Genomic DNA, 24,044 nt, shown 5'->3' with positions numbered 1-24,044 from the left:
CGACATATCCCACCTTTTTTCCCCTTTTCGTGGACGGGTAACACAACTGGGCTTAATAATCATACTAGGCTCAGCAAAGACTGTTTATTGGATTAGTCATGTTGTGCTATTCACAGTCTTTCATTGAATGCAACTAGCTATTTTCCCTAACCTACATGCATACTCACATACACATATTTATATAGTAAATACACCTTTAGTCATTTGTGTTTTTATACTTTATTATCTTCTTAATAAATGTCTTTCTGTCACAAATGTTGTTTTCATTAATGATGCATAAGTGTGAATTTCGCTAACCTCAAAACTGTCAAGAACTCTATATCCTTCAACTTTGCTAACTATCTAAATCAGGGTTTTCCAAAGTTTTTTTCCCCGAGGGCCAAATACAGAAAAATATACGAAGGATTGGGCCACTCACTAGCTGGAGGTTTATTGCCTCACTTCTAATGCACTAATATTGACAAAATCAATCAAATGCAGGTAAATTACGAAAAAAAGCCTCCATCATAGCTCTCCATTAATAGATTTTGATCTTATTTCTTACAAAAAGGCTGGCAGGTAATTCTCTCAGTGACAGCCTCAGATTGGTTCTTCGGGTGCTGATCCCCCTTCATTGTCCTGTATGAGGGGAGAGACAAGGAGAGAAATAGGGTTGTGGATATTTCAAGCTTATTACACAAATAAATGATTGGGCTTGTTAACAAATTGTCATTAACTTTAATTGACTGAATTTATTAATTAATTGGGCTTATTAACAACTGAAAACTGTGTATATTTTCAACTCACCTGTAATGGGAGGAATGTTGCCCTCAGTGGGAGCAGTGATGCTTCGCTTTGGTCTGAAGGACAGCTGGCAGGTCAGCAGTAAGTTGGCGCCACCTAGTGTTTAAATTAAGAAGTGCAATACAGTTGGCCATAGTGCATTATATTTTAGACTTTGATACGGGCCAATTAAAAATGGATGGCGGGCCGCAGTTTGGACACCCCTGATCTAATGGTGATTTTGGTTATAGTTATAAATTTAATTGTTAATCAGAGTTCCAAATTTGTTGTTAGTACTTTCATGAGACTTAATCACTAAATTGGCTATCTTTTCCCTTCCTTTGAAGGGTGGTGCCCCGAGGAAACTTTAATCAATTCAAGTTACTATTAATATTGATATGTTTAATATGAATATTCAATATATTTTTTCTGATAACCAAATTTATTGAAAGCTGAAAGGCACACCATTTAATGTATCAATTGATCAACACTGTCCATGCAGACAGTCAGATCTCGTAGTTTCAGCTGCAGCTGTGCAGATAACCTCAAGCGGTACCGCCCTCTGTCTCATGCCAGAACTTTTCCTTCACTCTGTATTCTGTGTACCTGTCTCTCTGAATCTGATGCTCGTTAAAGCGACATTTGTTTGCGATCATGTGCACCCCCGCTACTGCCATAGATTGAAAAGAAGCTGAAACAAAATTCACAAATCCACCCATTTATTTGGATAGGCACCAAGAGACGCTTACTAAGAGACAGATAGACAAACAAAGTAAAACAAAATCTCCTACGTGGAGTTAAAAAACATTTTTTAATTAGGCAAATAAATGCAATTAAAGTAAAATTATATTTTTCTTAAGCAATACGTAGGCCTGTTTGAAAAATGTAAAAAAAAAAAAATTGTAGCCACCAAAATATTTGCGTGTCATTGATTATTGATGAGGTGTTTTTGTCTGATTTGGTCCTTACATGAAATCAGGGAACTTCTAACTTATATATCAGAAGTGTTTTAATTATTAACATTTAATGAAATTTCTCATGAACTCATATTGTGACTCAGGTGTGAGGGACACAGGAAAAGGGAGGGAGGGCTTCTGTGGAAGGGGAGTCTGGTGGCAGTTATGTAACCCCAGGTCCAAAGGTTGATCATGGATAAGAAATGTTTCTTCATGGTTGCCAGCGGTGACTGTGACCTTCCTTGATGGGTGAGGACGAGACTTTATATCAGTAAATCCCACAGACACACATTTCTACGTTGGCCCTGAGAGCTCAACGCACTGGAAGTGTTTCCAGGGGACACCTAAAAGTGATGGACACTGCTGCCACATCCAACAAACATCCAACAAATTCAGTTCCACAATATGGACGACACATTGCCTGGAGAAAAGGAAGAATGTGAATACTAAGTGCTGTAAATTACTCACAAAACAGGGGCGTGCTTGTTAGAGCTGTTTATTCAGTTTAACAGGAAAAAACGGCAGCTGAAACCATTGAAGAGTCGTGACGCTCTAAAGACAACATGATATTTGATATTTGAGGCCCAGTGGCTCTCAGAGGGTTAACAGTAATAAAGTTGTTTATTATTAAAATAAACCAAAAACGTTAGAGTTAGTTTGTGGCACCCAGAGAACAGAACATTCTGCATGTTCCTCACTGTGTTTGTCTTCTCCTAATCTGATTCCATTATAAACTTTGAAAGCATGACAGATTTAATATTTTCACTATAACTCGTTCACACGGTCAGTGCTGAATTTATTTGGAATGCAAAGTATAAGTAGTTTTCTTTTGCATGATTTCATTTAATCGTGTACGCCATTAAGCATCACTTTTATCATGATTTAATTTACTTAGGGATAAAAACTATTTTCTAACTGGTTTGCTGTAAGTGCGTCTGTATTGCTCACAGAGGCTTGGTCCTTTATATCATTACCCTGGAAATTTATATAGATTAGAGGCATAAAGAGAGCAAGTTGCTTTACAAATGCGGCATAAACACAGGTCGTAAAAAAGCTTGTAAAACATCAACAACTTCTGTGTAAGAATCTCACTAAAAGTGATAAAGATTAATGAATAAACTTTATCAGAGTCATCGCACAAAGAGGTTGTTCAAACATTTCCTCGGAATTGGGTCAGTTTTGTTTTTTTCCACTGGTGCCAGTTGGCCTTTAGCTGTTTTTTGTTCCCAGCAGTCAGTGGCTTATTGCCCCGTTGCAGAAAGGAACCAGGAAATAAAAGAATAAAGTTACAGGAGTGGTGTGCAAGTAAAATGAGCAGTTCACCGACATTTTTCAAGAAACAGGGCTGATGTAACAAAGAACCAAAATACTCAAAACAATTTAAAATGAATTGAAAAGAGTAAAATTCAAAGATCTGCTCGACTTCAAACTGCAAAAACAAATCAACGACTACTGAACTGTATCCAACACAAAACAATTGTCTAATTTTCAATTTCTTTCACCGGAGTTTTGAGATTCTCTTGTTTTTCTCATTTATATCAATCCATCATGTCTGAAACAAATATTTATTTTCCTTCAGTCTCAGTTGTCATGTTCCTGATTCGGTTGTAATTCTGCATCCAATCAAAGAAGATGAAGTTGTCACTGCATATTGTTCTGAATCTGATTTTTTTTTATTCCTGAACCCACGGGGGGGAATCAATTTGAAGTTCACCCTGTTCACACAAACAACATTCCAATATTATACGTGTCAAAAAACACGGGTCAACAAACAAACAGAGATAAGTGAATGACATAAATATAAAGAGTAAGGAGGTCAAATAAATAGCAATAAAAAGTCAATTATAAGATAATAAATAGATGTTTGTCAATCATGTAAAAAGCATAAAAGATGGGTTTTTTTTTAGATAAACTTCATGTTCCAAAATGTCCTGTACATTAGTGGTGGACAAAGTATAGTGTTAAAGTATAAAAACATATGAAATCAGCGATAAATAAATAAGGTCCTGATGAAGTGGAGAAGTGAAGAACATCTGTTTATCAACACACGGACATTCACCTCCTTCTCCACCGCTGTGTGGATCAGTCCCGCCATTTGCTCTATTGCGCCATCAAGTGGACAATGAATGGCAGGCAGAGCTCTATATACAGTCTATGAGGCAGAGTGAAAATGACACCATGGCTTTGGTGTGTGACGCTTTGAATTGAATAAATGAATGAACGATGTTTGTAACGCCAAGACATAAATTATGAACTTGTTAATATGGTGTCTGTCTTTATGATACAATGGCGGGGTCAAAAGGGAAAGTGGAAACAAATTGCGGGGGTGTCGATCATGTGCACCCCCTGCTACTGCCATAAATTGAAAAGAAGCTGAAACAAAATTCCCGAATCCACCCATTTATTTGGATAGGCACCTAGAGACAGATGCAAACTAGGTCCACTAGGACACAGACAGATGTAATGGGAAATTCCACTGATCAATGTCTTACTGCTGTTTTGACTGTTTTCTGTGCACTTGGTGATTTCACCTCCTGTTGACAATTTTATGTACAACTGGGTGCTGGGGTTGATTCCTCCTTCTGTAGAAAGTGATGCAAGACGGACGATGTTTAAAAACCTTTCTTTTTAATTACTTGTGGTTGTACTCTGAAGCCTTGTTGCTGACTGTTTAACCCTTTGCAGAGCTAATAATTAAAACTCAAAGACAACTTCGGTCTGAGAAACTCATTATTTCACATCTCATAATAAATTCCCACGACACAGACAAACAAAGTACAAATATAACCTCCTACGTGGAGGTAAAAAACTGAAATTAAATTCTACTTAGGGTTTGAAAAGGAAAATAAATGCATTTAAAATGAAAAAATTCAGTTTGAAACATTAACAGTTTCTTGTAGCCAACAAAATATCTGTGTGTCATTAATTATTAACGAGGTGTTTTCTCTGATTTGGTCCTTACATGAAATCAGGGAACTTCTAACTTATGTTGGTGAAGTGTTTTAATTATTAACATTCAATAAAATTTCTCATGAACTCATATTGTGACTCAGGTTCCACGAGGTGTTATATCAAATATGTTAAAGGTTTGAGGGAGACAGTAAAAGGGAGGGAGGGCTTCTGTGGAAGGGGAGTCTGGTGGCAGTTATGTAACCCCAGGTCCAAAGGTTGATCATGGATAAGAAATGTTTCTTCATGGTTGCCAGCGGTGACTGTGATCCTCATTGATGGGTGAGGACGAGACTTTATATCAGTAAATCCCACAGACACACATTTCTACGTTGGTCCTGAGAGCTCAACGCACTGGAACTCAAGAAAACACATGCAAACGGACCAAACACAAGCAAAGGAAGAAAGCGTCTTCATCAATTTGACAACACAACACCACACATTACAGAAATGCGAACATCCAACAAATTCAGTTCCACAATATGGACGACACATTGCCTGGAGAAAAGGAAGAATGTGAATGCTAAGTGCTGTAAATTACTCACAAAACAGGGGCTTGCTTGTTAGAGCTGTTTATTCAGTTTAACAGGAAAAACGGCAGCTGAAACCATTGAAGAGTCGTGACGCTCTAAAGACAACATGATATTTGATATTTGAGGCCCAGTGGCTCTCAGAGGGTTAACAGTAGACATGTGCAGTAATAAAGTTGATTATTTATTAAAATAAACCAAAAACGTTAGGGTTAGTTTGTGGCACCCAGAGAACATAACATTCTGCATGTTCCTCACTGTGTTTGTCTTCTCCTAATCTGATTCCATGATCAAATTTGAAAGCATGACAGATTTTATATTTTCACCATAACTCCTGCACACAGTCAGTGCTGAATTCATTTTGAATGCAACGTTTAATTAGTTTTCTTTTGCATGATTTGATTTTTCGAATACGCCAGAGGTCTTCAACAGAGGGTCCCCGACCCCTAGGGGTTCCGTGGAGGTACTGCAGGGGGGGTCGCGACATTTTTGGTCGAGACAATTTTATTTATTTTTTTTAATTATTTTTTATTCATTTTTCAACCGATTTTTTCCCCACAAATTTAAATGTCTTTATATACACATTGACTTGCATATTACATATTGTGAGGCTGATTTGACCCTCTGCCTGACAACCTCCATCCGTCCAGGGTTAGATAAGTTGTGTGCTACCCATCAGGGTTCGACATCTGACTAATGTTGGAGTATGTGTTCCATCCACAGATGGCTTGAGGATTCACTGTCTCTTCTACATATATGTTTAAATTAAAAACATGAATATATGAAACTGTGTAATATTTGAATAGTTTAGTATTAAATGCACAATAACAGGGTAGCTATGTTTATACATGGCACTAGGCCCAGTTTAATATAAAACACAACTTTATACACTATATACAGCATGGGTTCCCTGCTCCATCTCTCCACCAGTTTGGGGGTCCTTGGCCTGAAAAACTTTGAAGACCCCTGGTATACGCCATTAAACATCACTTTTATCATGATTTAATTTACTAAGGGAAAAAAATAATAATTCAAACTAATTTGCTGTAGCTGCGGCCGTATTTCTCACAGAGTCATTTCACAAAGAGGTTGTGCAAATATTTCCCCCGAAATTGGGTCAGTTTAGTTTTTTCCCACTGGTGCCAGTTGGCCTTTAGCTGTGTTTTGTTCCCAGCAGTCAGTGGCTAATTGCCCAGTCACACCCACACATATACTGGATATATACTGTGTAGTGTTCCTCTACTGACCACTCAACCTCCAGGTTCACATTCTCTGCTTCAACATCTTCTCATCTCTCAGGTATTTTGCATAGATAATTCTATCTGATTCTACTTGTCGGGGATTTTTCTCGCGCTGTGAGAGAATGTTTGTTATGCTTTGGCCCAATATACAATGAAAATTGAGTTTGGTTCAATCCCAACTCATCTGGTGGGTCTCAGGGGGTCTTGGCACCTTTTGTTTCGCAAAAAATTGAAATGCAATCAAGCAGCAATCAGGTGCATTTCTGTTCAGATTTAAAAAGATATGTCTAAAGAGCTGTTTTTGTTCATTACAGGACAACTGTACATCCTCAGCTATGGGCGGCGGCAGCAGCAACAACAGCCACAACTACAACTACGGCAACATCTCAGGACGCTCAGTCAGAAGCTCAATCCAAAGGTCAATCAACATCGAAGGCGATGTGCCGCTGTACCAGACTCTGAGCCGTGCAAACCCATCAGGGAATGTGTTCCTGTCTCCGCTGAGCATCACTTCAGCTCTGGCTATGGTCTACCTAGGAGCCCGTGGAGACACAGCTGCTCAAATGGAAAAGGTACATCACACCATGTCTCTGTTACCTGTCATTCAGAGAGTCAGAGCTGTGGGACCAGTTGGTTATGATGGAGCAGACTGAGCAGAGTTTCTAAACCATCTGTTCTTCTGACTCTAGATAAATCCCCTGACACAAGGTCCAGTATGTGCTGCTCTCTGACAGCAGGACATTGAACTGACAGTTCAGCTCAGTTCATTTAACCAGTTTGCTTTCGAAACAGAAGAACAAATTGTACAGTTTCTTACTTGTATCTTATTTTCGCGTCATCTGTCAATGACTTCAGTGTTAAAAATGTGCAGATTTTAATCTGCAGTGTCTCACTTGGGTTTCTACACATCTCTATAAACCGATTCTGCGTGTGAATATGTAGAATTTGCAGGTGAGAGATGAGATTTTGTCGCCTTCTGATTTCTATATTTTACAGACATTTTACAAGTGGGCTGGCAGGAAAACTACAGAAAATGTTCTGAGCAACTGACTCGGAGATTAGCTTCCTCACCTACAGACCCTGGACTCTTAGGTCCACATCTGATAGCATTTAAATGTCATGTGACAATCCCAACTTCCACACAGGCCCTGTCATTCTACTTTGGTGAAGACTTCCACGACGAATACAAGAAGCTGATCGAAGACATCAACTCACCATCGAAATCATACATTCTGCAAACAGCCAATCGTCTGTATGGGGAGAAAACTGCAAAGTTCCTCCCTGTGAGTTTTAATTTTCCACTTATTGCAGTAGAAATTGATATTTCAGTAGATTTCTTTTTTTTTTTACTTCCTTGAAAGTATAAGATGAAATCTGCTCTCTGCAGCGTTTCCTGGACGACACGCGTAAGTACTACCAGGCCGACCTGAAGACTGTGGATTTCATCGGAGCCGCGGAGGCGAGCAGAGTGGAGATCAACACCTGGGTCGAGAAGCAGACAGAAAGTACGACTTTACACATGAATATAATGAAAAAGGGAATAAATCATTCTACATTATTCTGAATTGTCAGGTTTTCTGTTACATTTCAGATAAAATAAAAGATCTTGTGAAGCCGGGGATAGTCTCTGATGGTACGAAGCTGGTTCTGGTCAATGCCATCTACTTGAAGGCAAACTGGAAGAACCGCTTTGATGAAGCAAACACCAAAGAGATGCCCTTTAAAGTCAGCCAGGTAAAAAAATTGCTTATCACAATGTAGCATGTTGTTTATTGTGTGTACTTTCATGGCTATTACAGTCTATGTCCCTTAGCTCCTCAAGCTAGAGTAGATGTAACTTAATCAAAGTGGAATTATTATCTAGATAGACATTTTAAAAGTTGTTTGTGTTTCTGTGTTTCAGAATGAGAGCAAACCAGTCCAGATGATGTTCCAGAAGAAAAATCTGCCCTACAAATACATCACTGAATACGCTCTGCAGATCCTGGAGCTGCCGTATGTGGAGGAGGAGCTCAGCATGTTGATCCTGTTGCCTGAAGAGTCCACAAACGGTTCCGACCCTCTGCTGAAGGTACACAGAGTAAAATCAATAGATTTATTCATATTGAGAAGCTCAGATAAAACCTGCAGCTCACTCCCCGTCGAGCACCTAACAGCAGACAGACAAAGATGGAGACCAGCTGGTGAAGGAAGTTGAACATCTATGCACTAAAAATACAGATATTCTCCTCAGGAGTTGGTAGAGACCAAAATGGTAAAACTGCTACATGTGTATATTATGCATCTAACCAACTTACCAGCCTGTGCAATGTTATTTGTCTTTAACAGACTCTGTTTACTAAACAACTGAAGTTTAGCTAAAAGGAGGAAACAGCAACTCAATCGATGACTGTTTTTTTGGGGGTGGAATATACAACAACATGGAGAATATCCCTTGTACTGCACTTATTAATACCTACCACCAGTTGATGTTATCTGATGTTAGCGACCACCAGCAGATGTTAGGGACATAACTTCTGTTGTGTACCTTAACGTTATCAGATGTTTCAGCCTTTTAATCACAAGACACCCTCTTCTTAGGCTTTAGAGATGTGATCAAATGCATTTGCTCTGTTCCAGCTGGAGAAGGAGCTGACGCTGCAGAGGCTGAATGAATGTTCCGACAAGGGAAACATGTTAGTCCACGCAGAGATCCTGGTTCACCTGCCAAAGTTCAAGCTGGAGGACGTCTACGAGCTGAAGGAGCCTCTGTCTGAGCTGGGCATGAGGGACGTGTTCAACCCGTTAAAGGCCGACCTGTCTGGCATGAACGGCGGAAGAGATCTCTTCGTGACCGAGGTGGTACACAAGGCCTTGATGACGGTGAACGAGGAGGGCATAGAGGTGGGTGCGGCCACAGGACCCCGGGAAAACAGCAGCTCAGGACCGTGGAGCGGGGAACCCTTCAAAGCAGACCACCCCTTCCTCTTCTTCATCAGGCACAATAAAACCAAGACCATCCTCTTCCTCGGCAGGTTCTCATCTCCTTAGTAGACAGAACAGGAGAGGAAGATATTCAAATTAAGGCTTAATCCTTTAAATGTGGGCTTTATTTTCTGGGGTTTTTGCTAATTAGCTTGGTTTTTTCTTCTGCTTTTGCACTGAAATTGTGGAGGAAGATATTAATTAAAGAATATTTTTGATCCAACAATGATTTGTGTTTGATTTTAGAAAAAAAAATATCTGAAGTTTGTGTTTCACATGTGAAGAAGCAGCAGGAGATCGTCCGGGTCAGACTCGTTCACAGCAAAAGAAGCTGTCCAATATTGAATATTGTTAAAATGCTTCTAATAAGTAAGATATAAATGTGCAGTTGTTTCCTGCTGTGACAGAATTACGTAACATATAAACCAAAGATAAACAAAAGAAAGAATAATAATGATGAAGAAGTGAACCAGCATAGTTTGTAGTCAGAATGTATTCATGCTGTTTATAGCAGAATTAAAAACTGAAAAGCAATAGTATAAATTGCACTAATGCCCACTTCAGAAAAAAGGTAAAAAATATAAAAATATATTTAATTCATTTGAAGATAGTTTGCATCCCAGCGAGTTGATAACACCTTCCTGTTTTGAAATGGTTCCTTCCATCCCGAGCAGTGACGGCTCCAACAGGTGGATCCCTCTCAGGCCGACATATCCCACCTTTTTTCCCCTTTTCGTGGACGGGTAACACAACTGGGCTTAATAATCATACTAGGCTCAGCTAAGACTGTTTATTAGATTAGTCATGTTGTGCTATTCACAGTCTTTCATTGAATGCAACTAGCTATTTTCCCTAACCTACATACATACTCACATACACATATTTATATAGTAAATACACCTTTAGTCATTTGTGTTTTTATACTTTATTATCTTCTTAATAAATGTCTTTCTGTCACAAATGTTGTTTTCATTAATGATGCATAAGTGTGAATTTCGCTAACCTCAAAACTGTCAAGAACTCTATATCCTTCAACTTTGCTAACTATCTAAATCAGGGTTTTCCAAACTTTTTTTCCCCGAGGGCCAAATACAGAAAAATATACGAAGGATTGGGCCACTCACTAGCTGGAGGTTTATTGCCTCACTTCTAATGCACTAATATTGACAAAATCAATCAAATGCAGGTAAATTACGAAAAAAAGCCTCCATCATAGCTCTCCATTAATAGATTATGATCTTATTTCTTACAAAAAGGCTGGCAGGTAATTCTCTCAGTGACAGCCTCAGATTGGTTCTTCGGGTGCTGATCCCCCTTCATTGTCCTGTATGAGGGGAGAGACAAGGAGAGAAATAGGGTTGTGGATATTTCAAGCTTATTACACAAATAAATGATTGGGCTTGTTAACAAATTGTCATCAACTTTAATTGACTGAATTTATTAAGTAATTGGGCTTATTAACAACTGAAAACTGTGTATATTTTCAACTCACCTGTAATGGGAGGAATGTGGCGCTCAGTGGGAGCAGTGATGCTTCGCTTTGGTCTGAAGGACAGCTGGCAGGTCAGCAGTAAGTTGGCGCCACCTAGTGTTTAAATTAAGAAGTGCAATACAGTTGGCCATAGTGCATTATATTTTAGACTTTGATACGGGCCAATTAAAAATGGATGGCGGGCCGCAGTTTGGACACCCCTGATCTAATGGTGATTTTGGTTATAGTTATAAATTTAATTGTTAATCAGAGTTCCAAATTTGTTGTTAGTACTTTCATGAGACTTAATCACTAAATTGGCTATCTTTTCCCTTCCTTTGAAGGGTGGTGCCCCGAGGAAACTTTAATCAATTCAAGTTACTATTAATATTGAAATGTTTAATATGAATATTCAATATATTTTTTCTGATAACCAAATTTATTGAAAGCTGAAAGGCACACCATTTAATGTATCAATTGATCAACACTGTCCATGCAGACAGTCAGATCTCGTAGTTTCAGCTGCAGCTGTGCAGATAACCTCAAGCGGTACCGCCCTCTGTCTCATGCCAGAACTTTTCCTTCACTCTGTATTCTGTGTACCTGTCTCTCTGAATCTGATGCTCGTTAAAGCGACATTTGTTTGCGATCATGTGCACCCCCGCTACTGCCATAGATTGAAAAGAAGCTGAAACAAAATTCACAAATCCACCCATTTATTTGGAGAGGCACCAAGAGACGCTTACTAAGAGACAGACAGACAAACAAAGTAAAACAAAATCTCCTACGTGGAGTTAAAAAACATTTTTTAATTAGGCAAATAAATGCAATTAAAGTAAAATTATATTTTTCTTAAGCAATACGTAGGCCTGTTTGAAAAATGTAAAAAAAAAAAAATTGTAGCCACCAAAATATTTGCGTGTCATTGATTATTGATGAGGTGTTTTTGTCTGATTTGGTCCTTACATGAAATCAGGGAACTTCTAACTTATATATCAGAAGTGTTTTAATTATTAACATTTAATGAAATTTCTCATGAACTCATATTGTGACTCAGGTGTGAGGGACACAGGAAAAGGGAGGGAGGGCTTCTGTGGAAGGGGAGTCTGGTGGCAGTTATGTAACCCCAGGTCCAAAGGTTGATCATGGATAAGAAATGTTTCTTCATGGTTGCCAGCGGTGACTGTGACCTTCCTTGATGGGTGAGGACGAGACTTTATATCAGTAAATCCCACAGACACACATTTCTACGTTGGCCCTGAGAACTCAACGCACTGGAAGTGTTACCAGGGGACACCTAAAAGTGATGGACACTGCTGCCACATCAAACAAACATCCAACAAATTCAGTTCCACAATATGGACGACACATTGCCTGGAGAAAAGGAAGAATGTGAATACTAAGTGCTGTAAATTACTCACAAAACAGGGGCTTGCTTGTTAGAACTGTTTATTCAGTTTAACAGGAAAAACGACAGCTCAAACCATCGAAGAGTCGTGACGCTCTAAAGACAACATGATATTTGATATTTGAGGCCCAGTGGCTCTCAGAGGGTTAACAGTAGACATGTGCAGTAATAAAGTTGATTATTTATTAATATAAACCAAAAATGTTAGAGTTAGTTTGTGGCACCCAGAGAACAGAACATTCTGCATGTTCCTCACTGTGTTTGTCTTCTCCTAATCTGATTCCATTATAAACTTTGAAAGCATGACAGATTTAATATTTTCAACATAACTCCTGCACACAGTCAGTGCTGAATTCATTTTGAATGCAACGTACAATTAGTTTTCTTTTGCATGATTGCATATAATCGTATGCGCCATTAAACATCACTTTTATCATGATTTAATTTACTTAGGGATAAAAACTATTTTCTAACTGGTTTGCTGTAAGTGCGTCTGTATTGCTCACAGAGGCTTGGTCCTTTATATCATTACTCTGGAAATTTGAAGAGATTAGAGGCATAAAGAGAGCAAGTTGCTTTACAATTGCAGCATAAAAACAGGTTGTAAAAAAGGTCGTAAAACATCAACAATGTGCATGAATACAACTTCTGTGTAAGATTCTCACTAATAGTGATAAAGATTAATAAATAAACTTGAACGGACGACCTGCAATCAAACTCAACACTGCAGATTATTTTGAATGCACCTCTAGATCCTTGTTATTCAAAACAAAATCATTTCACTTGAGGGCAATAGAACAATGAGCTGAAGTCACATTATGTCCCAGCTCCAGAGACATGAAGACGTCTGTATCAAACTCTGCTAAAGACATCACCTCTCTCTTGTGAGCATTGTCTGGCAACAGGGAGATTATAGTGTGTAATTGTTCTCAGTAGTAAATACGTTGCAGAAAGGAACCAGGAAATAAAAGAATAAAGTAACTGGAGTGGTGTGCAAGTAAAATGAGCAGTTCACCGACATTTTTCAAGAAACAGGGCTGATGTAACAAAGAACCAAAATATTCAAAACAATTTAAAATGAATTGAAAAGAGTAAAATTCAAAGATCTGCTCGACTTCAAACTGCAAAAACAAATCAACGACTACTGAACTGTATCCAACACAAAACAATTGTCTAATTTTCGATTTCTTTCACCGGAGTTTTGAGATTCTCTTGTTTTTCTCATTTATATCAATCCATCATGTCTGAAACAAATATTTATTTTCCTTCAGTCTCAGTTGTCATGTTCCTGATTCTGTTGTTATTCTGCATCCAATCAAAGAAGATGAAGTTGTCACTGCATATTGTTCCGAATCCGATTTTTTTTTATTCCTGAACCCACGGGGGGGAAATTTATTTGAAGCTCACCCTGTTCACACAAACAACATTCCAATATGATACATGTCAAAAAGCACAGGTCAACAAACAAACAGAGGTACGTGAATGACATAAATATAAAGAGTAAGTAGGTCAAATAAATAGCAATAAAAAGTCAATTATAAGATAAGAAATAGATGTTTGTCAATCATGTAAAAAACATAAAAGATGGGGTTTTTTTTAGATAAACTTCATGTTACAAAATGTCCTGTACATTAGTGGTGGAAAAAGTATAGTGTTAAAGTATAAAAACATATGAAATCAGTGATAAATAAATAAGGTCCTGATGAAGTGGAGAAGTGAAGAACATCTGTTTATCAACACACGGACATTCACCTCCTTCTCCACCGCTGTGTGGATCAGTCCCGCCATTTGCTCTATTGCGCCATCAAGTGGACAATAAATAGCAGGCAGAGCTCTATATACAGTCTATGAGGCAGAGTGATAATGACACCATGGCTTTGGTGTGTGACGCTTTGAATTGATTAAATTAATGAACGATGTTTGTAACGCCAAGACATAAATTATGAACTTGTTAATATGGTGTCAGTCTTAAAACATCTTCATCAATCTGACAACACAACACCACACCACACATTACAGAAATGCACTGCAATTAAAGAAAAGGACAACAGAAGTGTTTTCAGGGCACACCTTAAAGTGATGGACACTGCTGCCACATCCAACAAACGTCCAACAAATTCAGTTCCACAATATGGACGACACATTGCCTGGAGAAAAGGAAGAATGTGAATGCTAAGTGCTGTAAATTAATCACATAACAGGGGCTTGCTTGTTAGAGCTGTTTATTCAGTTTAACAGGAAAACGGCAGCTCAAACCATTGAAGAGTCGTGACGCTCTAAAGACAACATGATATTTGAGATCATAAACGGCCCAGTGGCTGGCAAGTTGATTAATTTATTAAAATAAACCAAAAACGTTAGGGTTAGTTTGTGGCACCCAGAGAACAGAACATTCTGAATGCTCTTCACTGTGTTTGTCTTCTGCTAATCTGATTCCATTATAAACTTTGAAAGCATGAGAGATTTAATATTTTCACCATAACTCCTGCACACGGTCAGTGCTGAATTCATTTTGAATGCAACATTTAATTAGTTTTCTTTTGCATGATTTGATTTAATCGTATATACGGCATTGAACCCCACTTTTAGAATGATTTAGGGATAAAAGAACATTTTCTAACTGGTTTGCTGTAAGTGCATCTGTATTGCTCACAGAGGCTTGGTCCTTTATATCATTACTCTGGAAATTTGAAGAGATAAGAGGCATAAAGAGAGCAAGTTGCTTTACAATTGCAGCATAAAAACAGGTCGTAAAAAAGGTCGTAAAACATCAACAATGTGTTTGAATACAACTTCTGTGTAAGATTCTCAGTAAAACCGATAAAGATTAATAAATAAACTTTATCAGAGTCATCGCACAAAGACGTTGTGCAAACATTTCCTCGGAATTGGGTCCGATTAGTTTTATTCCACTGGTGCCAGTTGGCCTTTAGCTGTTTTTTGTTCCCAGCAGTCAGTGACTTATTGCCCAGTCACACCCATACATATACTGTATATATACTGTGTAGTGTTCCTCTACTGACCACTCAACCTCCAGGTTCACATTCTCTGCTTCCACATCTTCTCATCTCTCAGGTATTTTGCGTAGATAATTCTATCTGATTTGACTTGATTTTGGGGATTTTTCTCGTGCTGTGAAAGAATGTGTGATCTGATTTGGCACATTTTGTTCCGCAAAACATTTAAATACAATCAAGTAGCAATCAGGTGCATTTCTGTTCAGATTTCAAAATATATGTCTAAAAAGCATTTTTTGTTCATTACAGGACAACTGCACATCCTCAGCCATGGGAAACCAACACAGCAACGATATTGACAACAGCGTCGACAACAGTAAAGTCGACAACAGTAAAAACGACAACAGCGGTGACAACAAATTCGACAACTCCGGCAGCATCGGCAACATCGGCACATTCAATATTTCAAATTTGAAGCAAGGCAGAAGCTTAGGAAGCTCGAGACCAGTCGTAAGACAATCAATCAACATCTCAGGCGATGTGCAGCTGTTCCAGACTCTGAGCCGTGCAAACCCATCAGGGAATATGTTGGTGTCTCCTCTGAGCATCAGTTCAGCTCTGGCTATGGTCTACCTGGGAGCCAGAGGAGACACAGCTGCTCAAATGGAAAAGGTACATCACACCATGTCTCTGTTACCTGTCATTCAGAGAGTCAGAGCTGTGGGACCAGTTGGTTATGATGGAGCAGACTGAACAGTGTTTCTAAACCATCTGTTCTTCTGACTCTAGATAAATCCCCTGACACAAGGTCCAGTATGTGCTGCTCTCTGACAGCAGGACATTGAACTGACAGTTCAGTTCAGTTCATTAAACCAGTTTGCTTTCGGAACAAGAACAGATCTTAAAGTTTCTTACTTGTATCTTATTATCGTCTCATCTATTAAAGAATTCACGGTCAAAAATGTGCAGATTTTAATCTGAAGTGTCTCACTCGGGTTTCTACAGAAGAAATCTCTATACACAGATTCTGCGTGTGAATATGTAGAATTTGCAGGTGAGAGATGAGATTTTGGAACCGTCTGATTTCTACATTTTACAGACATTTTACAAGTGGGCTGGCAGGAAAACTTCCAGAAAAAGGTTCTGAGCAACTGACTCGGAGATTAGCTTCCTCACCTACAGACCCTGGACTCTTAGGTGCACGTCTGAAAGCATTTAAATGTCATGTGTCGATCCAAACTTCCACACAGGCCCTGTCATTCCAACCTGGGGAAGACTTCCACGCCGAATTCAAGAAGTTTATCGAAGACATCAACTCACCATCGAAATTATACATTCTGCAAACAGCCAATCGTCTGTATGGGGAGAAAACTGCAAAGTTCCTCCCTGTGAGTTTTAATTTTCCACTTATTGCAGTAGAAATTGATATTTCAGTAGATTTCTTTTTTTTTTACTTCCTTGAAAGTATAAGATGAAATCTGCTCTCTGCAGCGTTTCCTGGACGACACGCGTAAGTACTACCAGGCCGACCTGAAGACTGTGGATTTCATCGGAGCCGCAGAGGCGAGCAGAGTGGAGATCAACACCTGGGTCGAGCAGCAGACAGAAAGTACGACTTTACACATGAATATAATGAAAAAGGGAATAAATCATTCTACATTATTCTGAATTGTCAGGTTTTCTGTTACATTTCAGATAAAATAAAAGATCTTGTGAAGCCGGGAATAGTCTCTGATGGTACGAAGCTGGTTCTGGTCAATGCAATCTACTTTAAGGCAAACTGGAAGAACCGCTTTGATGAAGCAAACACCAAAGAGATGCCCTTTAAAGTCAGCCAGGTAAAAAAATTGCTTATCACAATTTAGCATGTTGTTTATTGTGTGTACTTTCATTTATGGTTATTACATTTTATGTCCCCAAGCTCCTCAAACTAGAGTAGATAGTCACTTAATCACAGTGGAATTATTAGCTAGATCGACATTTTAATAGTTGTTTGTGTTTCTGTGTGTCAGACTGAGAGCAAACCAGTCCAGATGATGTTCCAGAAGAAGAATCTGCCCTACAAATACATCACTGACCACGCTCTGAAGATCCTGGAGCTGCCGTATGTGGAGGAGGAGCTCAGCATGTTGATCCTGTTGCCTAAACAGTCCACAGACGGATCTGACCCTCTGCTGAAGGTACACAGAGTAAAATCAACAGATTTATTCATGTTGAGAAGCTCAGATAAAAGCTGCTGCTCACTCCCCGTCGAGCACCTAACAGCAGACAGACAAAGATGGAGACCAGCTGGTGAAGGAAGTTGAACATCTATGCACTAAAAAGACAGATATTGGTTGGGGTTGGTAGAGACCAAAATGGTAAAACTGCTACATGTGTATATTATGCATCTAACCAACTTACCAGCCTGTGCAATGTTATTTGTCTGTAACAGACACTGTGTTTACTAAACAACTGAAGTTTAGCTAAAAGGAGGCAACAGCAACTCAATCGATGACTGTTTTTTTAGGGGGTGGAATATACAACAACATGGAGAATATCCCTTGTACTGTCCTTATTAATACCTACCACAAGTTGGTGTTATCGGATGTTAGCGACCACCAGCAGATGTTAGGGACATAACTTCTGTTGTGTACCTTAACGTCGTCAGATGTTTCAGTCTTTTAATGACAAGACACCCTCTTCTTAGGCTTTAGAGATGTGATCAAATGTATTTGCTCTGTTCCAGCTGGAGAAGGAGCTGACGCTGCAGAGGCTGAATGAATGGACCAACAAGGGAAACATGTTAGTGCACTCAGATGTCCATGTTCACCTGCCAAAGTTCAAGCTGGAGGAGGACTACAAGCTGAACGAGCCTCTGTCCAAGCTGGGCATGATGGACGTGTTCAACCCGTCAAAGGCCGACCTGTCTGGCATGAACAGTGAAGGAGGACTCTTTCTGTCTGAGGTGGTACACAAGGCCTTCGTGGAGGTGAACGAGGAGGGCACGGAGGCGGCTGCAGCCACAGCAGCCGTGGTCACTAATGGTCCCTGTAGCTTCACAGCAGACCACCCCTTCCTCTTCTTCATCAGGCACAATAAAACCAAGTCTATCCTCTTCCTCGGCAGGTTCTCATCTCCTCAGTAGACAGAACCAGGAGAAGAAGATATTCAAATAAAAGTTTAATCCTTGGGGGCTTTATTTTCTGGGATTTTTGCTAATTAGCATATTGATTTTTCTTCTGTTTTTGCTCTGAAATTAAAGAGGAAGATATTAATAAAAGAATATTTTTGATCCAACAATGATATGTGTGTTGATTTTGGAAAGACAATTTCTGGAGTTTGTGTTTCACATGTGAAGAAGCAGCAGGAGATCGCCCGGGTCAGACTTGTTCACAACGATAGAAGCTGTGCAATATTGAATACGTTTAAAATGGTAATTACGTAACATATAAACCAAAGAAATACCAAAGAAAAACTAATTATGATGAAGAAGTGAACCAGCATAGTTTGTAATCAGAAAGTATTCATGCAGTTTATAGCAGAATTAACAACTGAAAAATAGCATAAATTGCGCTAGAGCCCACTTCAGAAAAATGTGGCCCAAATGTTTCTGTGCTGTTTGTTTTTCACAACTGTGTCACTCTCCATTGTTTTGTGACCTGAAAAATACATATTAAAACAAAGAAGAAGATGAAAAAACTGCCTTAACAAGCTCTTATCAAATAGAAAAAATGGCGACAGACAATGGGGTCAGCACCAGGTCACAAAATGTAGATATTAAAACACAGTTTGTATTTCTTATACAGTTGAATAGTTTGTCATTTAATGGCCCTAGAGTGGTGACTCTATATCTACACTCACTGTTTCCTAAGTATGTTAAATAAAAGTGGAAGCACAGGTTCAGGTGATGAGCTCATTTAAAGAAGCTGTGAACAGACGACGCTGCAATTAAACTCAACACTGCAGATTATTTTGAATGCACCTCCAGATCCTTGTTATTCAAAACAAAATCATTTCACTTGAGGGCAATAGAACAATGAGCTGAAGTCACATTATGTCCCAGCTCCAGAGACATGAAGACGTCTGTATCAAACTCTGCTAAAGACATCACCTCTCTCTTGTGAGCATTGTCTGGCAACAGAGAGATTATAGTGTGTAATTGTTCTCAGTAGTAAATACGTTGCAGAAAGGATCCAGGAAATAAAAGAATAAAGTAACTGGAGTGGTGTGCAAGTAAAATGAGCAGTTCACCGACATTTTTCAAGAAACAGGGCTGATGTAACAAAGAACCAAAATACTCAAAACAATTTAAAATGAATTGAAAAGAGTAAAATTCAAAGATCTGCTCGACTTCAAACTGCAAAAACAAATCAACAACGACTGAACTGTATCCAACACAAAGCTCAAGAGTTTTTAATCTCTTCTTACAGCCTCTCGAGCATGACTTGTCTAAGTTCGATTTCTTTCACCACAGTTCTGAGATCCTCTAGTTTTTCTCATTTATATCAATCCATCATGTCTGAAACAAATATTTATTTCCCTTCAGTCTCAGTTGTCATGTTCCTGATTCGGTTGTAATTCTGCATCCAATCAAAGAAGATGAAGTTGTCACTGCATATTGTTCCGAATCCGATTTTTTTAATTCCTGAACCAACGGGGGGGAATCAATTTGAAGCTTACCCTGTTCATACAAACAACATTCCAATATGATACGTGTCAAAAAGCACAGGTCAACAAACAAACAGAGATAAGTGAATAACATGAATATAAAGAGTAAGGAGGTCAAATAAATAGCAATAAAAAGACAATTATAAGAGAATAAATAGACATCTGTCAATCATGTAAAAAGCATAAAAGATGTTTTCATAATTCAAAGGTTAGAATTTCATGTCATTGCAAACTGGAATCCACTCTTAAACATGAAGTTTTTTTATAGATATATATATACTGTATATTGTATGCTGTTTTCTGCACCTGTAAAACCAGGTTTGGTGGACATGTGGGATATATCTGCCATAAGGGTTTTTAACAGACTTGCATGTTGATATTATGAATGCATTTTGAATCGAAGTGGCATCGGGTCAAATGGAGACAAACTAAAAAGTGTTAATGGAAAGACAAAGTGTCAGTGGGCAGAAAAACTGTTCCTGATTGAGCTTGATTTCTTATCATTACTTCAGTGAACTTCACTCGGTTATTGTACAACTCATAGGACAAGTTTTAACCCTAACCCATGAGCGAAATACCCTTAGTTTTAACATGTTTGGTTTCTTTCACCCATAGACGTCAGTGTAACATTGTCCTTCTACCATGAAAGACTTGATACGTGAGCTCCCCTGTGCATTTAGCACCACCGCTGCATCATCTTGGTTTAAAGGAAAGGAAAAGCTGCCGGCTCCCAACACCTCATTAAAACTGTGGACATGAAAGATTTTTTGTGTTCACAGCCTTCAATTTGCCACAGTGTCATACTTGATACTTCCACTAGATGGCATTAAAGGAAGAAATATTCAAAATCATTGGCATATTGGCTTTGATTTACTGCATTTTAAATACTTTCTGCACCAATGACTCACAGTGCTCAGAGGCATTATGTAACTTGGGATATCTGTCCGTCCCAATCTTGTGAACACGATATATCAAGACCTCTTTCAGGGAATTAAGTTTGTTACAAAGGTCAATTGGCACAAGATGGATGTGACCTTACAAATGCATTTGTTCCTTGTGACCACACCCACTTGTGATCCAATGGGCAGTGGGGTATAAATAACCACTAGATGGTAGTGCAAGCATGATTATCACTTATGAATAAATTCCAACTTTTCAGTAGCCTACCCAAGTATCTGATGTCAAATAGTTGGATACCCTGGTTGTAGAGAAATGTTTTGAACATTAAACTTTTTTTTTAAATCTGTATTTATCCAAGAAAAAGACTGAACACATGGTTGTGTCACGTTTTGATCTATATCTCCTGGTTGCATTTAGCTTTTGTGTATTAGGATTTCATAAGTGTGTATAAGTTCACAGAAGTTTTGGAATTCACATGTTAAGTAAGGTTGTACTATTTAGTGGCATCCTCTTCCTCCTTCTTTGAAGTAACACAAGTTCTGGCAAAGCTCTCGTAGCATCGATGTGTCACCAACTGTTCTTTAGCTCTGTCAGTTTTAAATTCTCTGAGGTTTTCGTTAGATAAACCTGTCACCATGTGCTTGTGTTACTAGGGATAACATTTATCACTGTCAGTTCTGAGCCAACGCCTTGTGGGCCTGCCGCCAGGAGGAAATATTTATGGAGCATATGCCCATCCTTCATAGTGATGAAGTAGGTGAACCATCCTCTGTGTAATAAGTAAACCATCTTGTACCCCCACTCTGTTTGAAAGGAAAAGTATGACTCCAGTCCCCAATTCCACTGCCTGTGATGGGTATTATTTCACCGCAGCCTCATACAATGCATCATTCTCTGTCTGCCTGCTGGTTTTATTTCTGGCTTCACTGAGCTCTTAGTTCTTTGTTGTCAAATTACAGGGAAACGGGAGGTGAAACTTAGCAGGCATGGAAAGTCCCTAAAATCGAACCCACTTATCAACAACCGATCAGTGGAAAGTACCATCGGGTGTAATCAATCAATCAATCAATCAAATTTGATTTGTATAGCCCATACTCACAAATCACAACTTGTCTCATAGGGCTTTAACATGGTGTGACATCCTCTGTCCTTAACCCTCAACAAGAGTAAGAGTAAAAGCTACTAAAAACCATTTTAACAGGGTAAAAAGAACGTGGAAATCTCAGAGAGACACATGTGAGGATCCGTCTCCCAGGACGGACAGAAGTGCAATAGATGTAAGTATACTATATATCAATCAGTCCTGCTGTCTTGCAATCATAGTCTATGGTCAGCAGCCAGCAAGATCATGATCCACCATCAAGATCGGATGCACTATAGTCTATTCTAGATTTAACCGGAAGCCAGTGTAGCGATGCTAATACTGGAGCAATGTGGTTTCTTTGCTTGGTTCTTGTCAGGACACGTACTGCGGGATTTTGGACAAAATGCAGAGTCTTTTACGAATAATTTACAGTAATCCAGTCTGGATGTAACAAAGGGGTGGACTAGTTTTTCTGCATCTTTCTGGGGAAGGACACACCGACTCCACATTAACTTTAGTGACCTCCGACATGTGAAGCTGGGAGTCGTTGCTGCCGACTAGAATTATGATTTTACTGTATTTACGTTTAGTTTTAGCCAGCAGCTTCAGTTTGGATTCAATGTCGCCGGCTCTGGCACCTGGAATACAGCTGACTATGGTCGCTGGGGTCGCTAACCTCACGTTTCACAGAACCGAGTCGCCAATTCCCAGAGTTTGTTTCTCAACGGGTACGTCGCTGAGTGGAGAGAATCTATTTGAAACGTGTGCTGGTGGCTCTTTAATCGTGGGCTTTTTAACAAGTCGAGGGACTGCTAGCTGAGGCTAAGCTACGTGCTAAGCTATGGGGCTCCGCGGGGGCTAGCGGGGGCTGGCAAACTACAGCTAACGGAGGTTCTATGCTGGAGAGCCGAGGTTCTAAGTCGCTGAGCCTCTCGACTCCATCGCTACCAACACACTACATTCATTACATGTACCACTACTGTTAAGGGAGGCAGAGGTGTAAGTAATGACCATTACATGAAAATAACCTACTGGGTTTATATAAGGGAACTACTGAATTTATACAAGCTGCAAGAAATGAAACAGAATCAGATTTAGGCGATGAGACAAGTCTTTCACACAGACTGTGGTTTGACTAATTATAGAAAAACCCTGTGAGAATCATAAAGGTGCTTTCTGGTGTGTTTGAATGGGCGTCATGTGTCTACAGTTTTATTTCTTCTGTAAATATCTCGGTGCTGGGCAAGTAAGTCAGTTTTTGTTTAGTAAATGAGATCCATATCTTGAAATTCTGTGTACAGGATGTTTAATTTTGGGGTCTGTTGTCCTCATCCTATGTGGTTTGGTGACCTAGATGAGTACTGACACAGGAAACATTAAAAAGGTGTGATGGCAGGAAATGTTTGCATATATGATTATTTGAATTTTTGCACGTTTTGCTGAGGTGGCTCGGACTAGCCTCGCTCTCCAATGAACCATTCTCTCATTTCGAAAGATGTGCTTGTTTTCTATATAACTCTGGGCTCAAAGTGCAATGTAGTTCTACCACAGATTTCATGGAACGATCACAACAGTCTGTGACACATCAACACTTATGTATAATTATTTGTTGGATGCGGTCTCATGCGTTTTCGTCTTGAAAGATCCGCGCTGTCAATGGCTAGCCAACCACACCCATAACGAAGTGTTATGAAGCTGAATGTAGTGCAAAGGTGGCGTAGCAGAGACAGGGATCCAACTGATCAGCTGTTAAAGATTATCACACTTACTTTGGACATTTAGTTCAAGGTTTTTTCAGTGTAGCATGTCAGATAGTGAGCAGGCAAAGCGAAAATAGGTTAACCTACCTGTGGCTGCGAGGCGATATTACATTATTGCCCCTTATTTAATGCTGGACTTCTTTTTAAATACTGTCTTTTTTGATTTTCACATCTTCTAGTAACTTTTTGGTTTTGTTTTCATTTGTTTTTAGGTAAGATGTTTGAAGTAATATATTTATAGCTCATTTCTTAAGTATATAATTTTTTTCTACAACATATTAAAATACTATGTCCTTGATAATAACAATCATAAAAATGCTTGTGTTACTAGGGATAACATTTAAAAAGTAAAATATGGACATTTATTCATTTCGATTTACAAAGTACAACTTTCCCACAGTGCTGGTTTTCA

At 39.0% G+C, this 24,044-nt stretch overlaps 3 protein-coding genes across 3 annotated transcripts in view; all 3 read left to right on the top strand.

The window, feature by feature from the left end:
- Positions 1-24,044, top strand: part of LOC133011050 (NAD-dependent protein deacylase sirtuin-5, mitochondrial-like) — a 231,594-nt gene that overhangs the window by 86,110 nt on the left and 121,440 nt on the right. The gene's annotated exons all lie outside the window — the stretch shown is intronic.
- LOC133010444 (leukocyte elastase inhibitor-like) lies at positions 6,774-9,628 on the top strand. Its single transcript, XM_061078026.1, has 6 exons — positions 6,774-7,010; positions 7,584-7,721; positions 7,826-7,943; positions 8,030-8,172; positions 8,342-8,509; positions 9,058-9,628. The coding sequence occupies exons 1-6, from the start codon at positions 6,774-6,776 to the stop codon at positions 9,466-9,468; spliced, it is 1,215 nt and encodes a 404-aa protein (XP_060934009.1). The 3' UTR covers positions 9,469-9,628.
- Positions 15,569-18,402, top strand: LOC133010443 (leukocyte elastase inhibitor-like). The gene is made up of 6 exons (XM_061078025.1): positions 15,569-15,910; positions 16,489-16,626; positions 16,730-16,847; positions 16,934-17,076; positions 17,251-17,418; positions 17,967-18,402. The coding sequence occupies exons 1-6, from the start codon at positions 15,569-15,571 to the stop codon at positions 18,363-18,365; spliced, it is 1,308 nt and encodes a 435-aa protein (XP_060934008.1). The 3' UTR covers positions 18,366-18,402.

The sequence above is a fragment of the Limanda limanda genome, chromosome 9 (genome assembly GCF_963576545.1).
Source record: "Limanda limanda chromosome 9, fLimLim1.1, whole genome shotgun sequence".
NCBI lineage: Eukaryota > Metazoa > Chordata > Actinopteri > Pleuronectiformes > Pleuronectidae > Limanda > Limanda limanda.
Note: the sequence above shows the minus strand (reverse complement) of the source record. Positions and strands in the feature narration are given on the sequence as shown.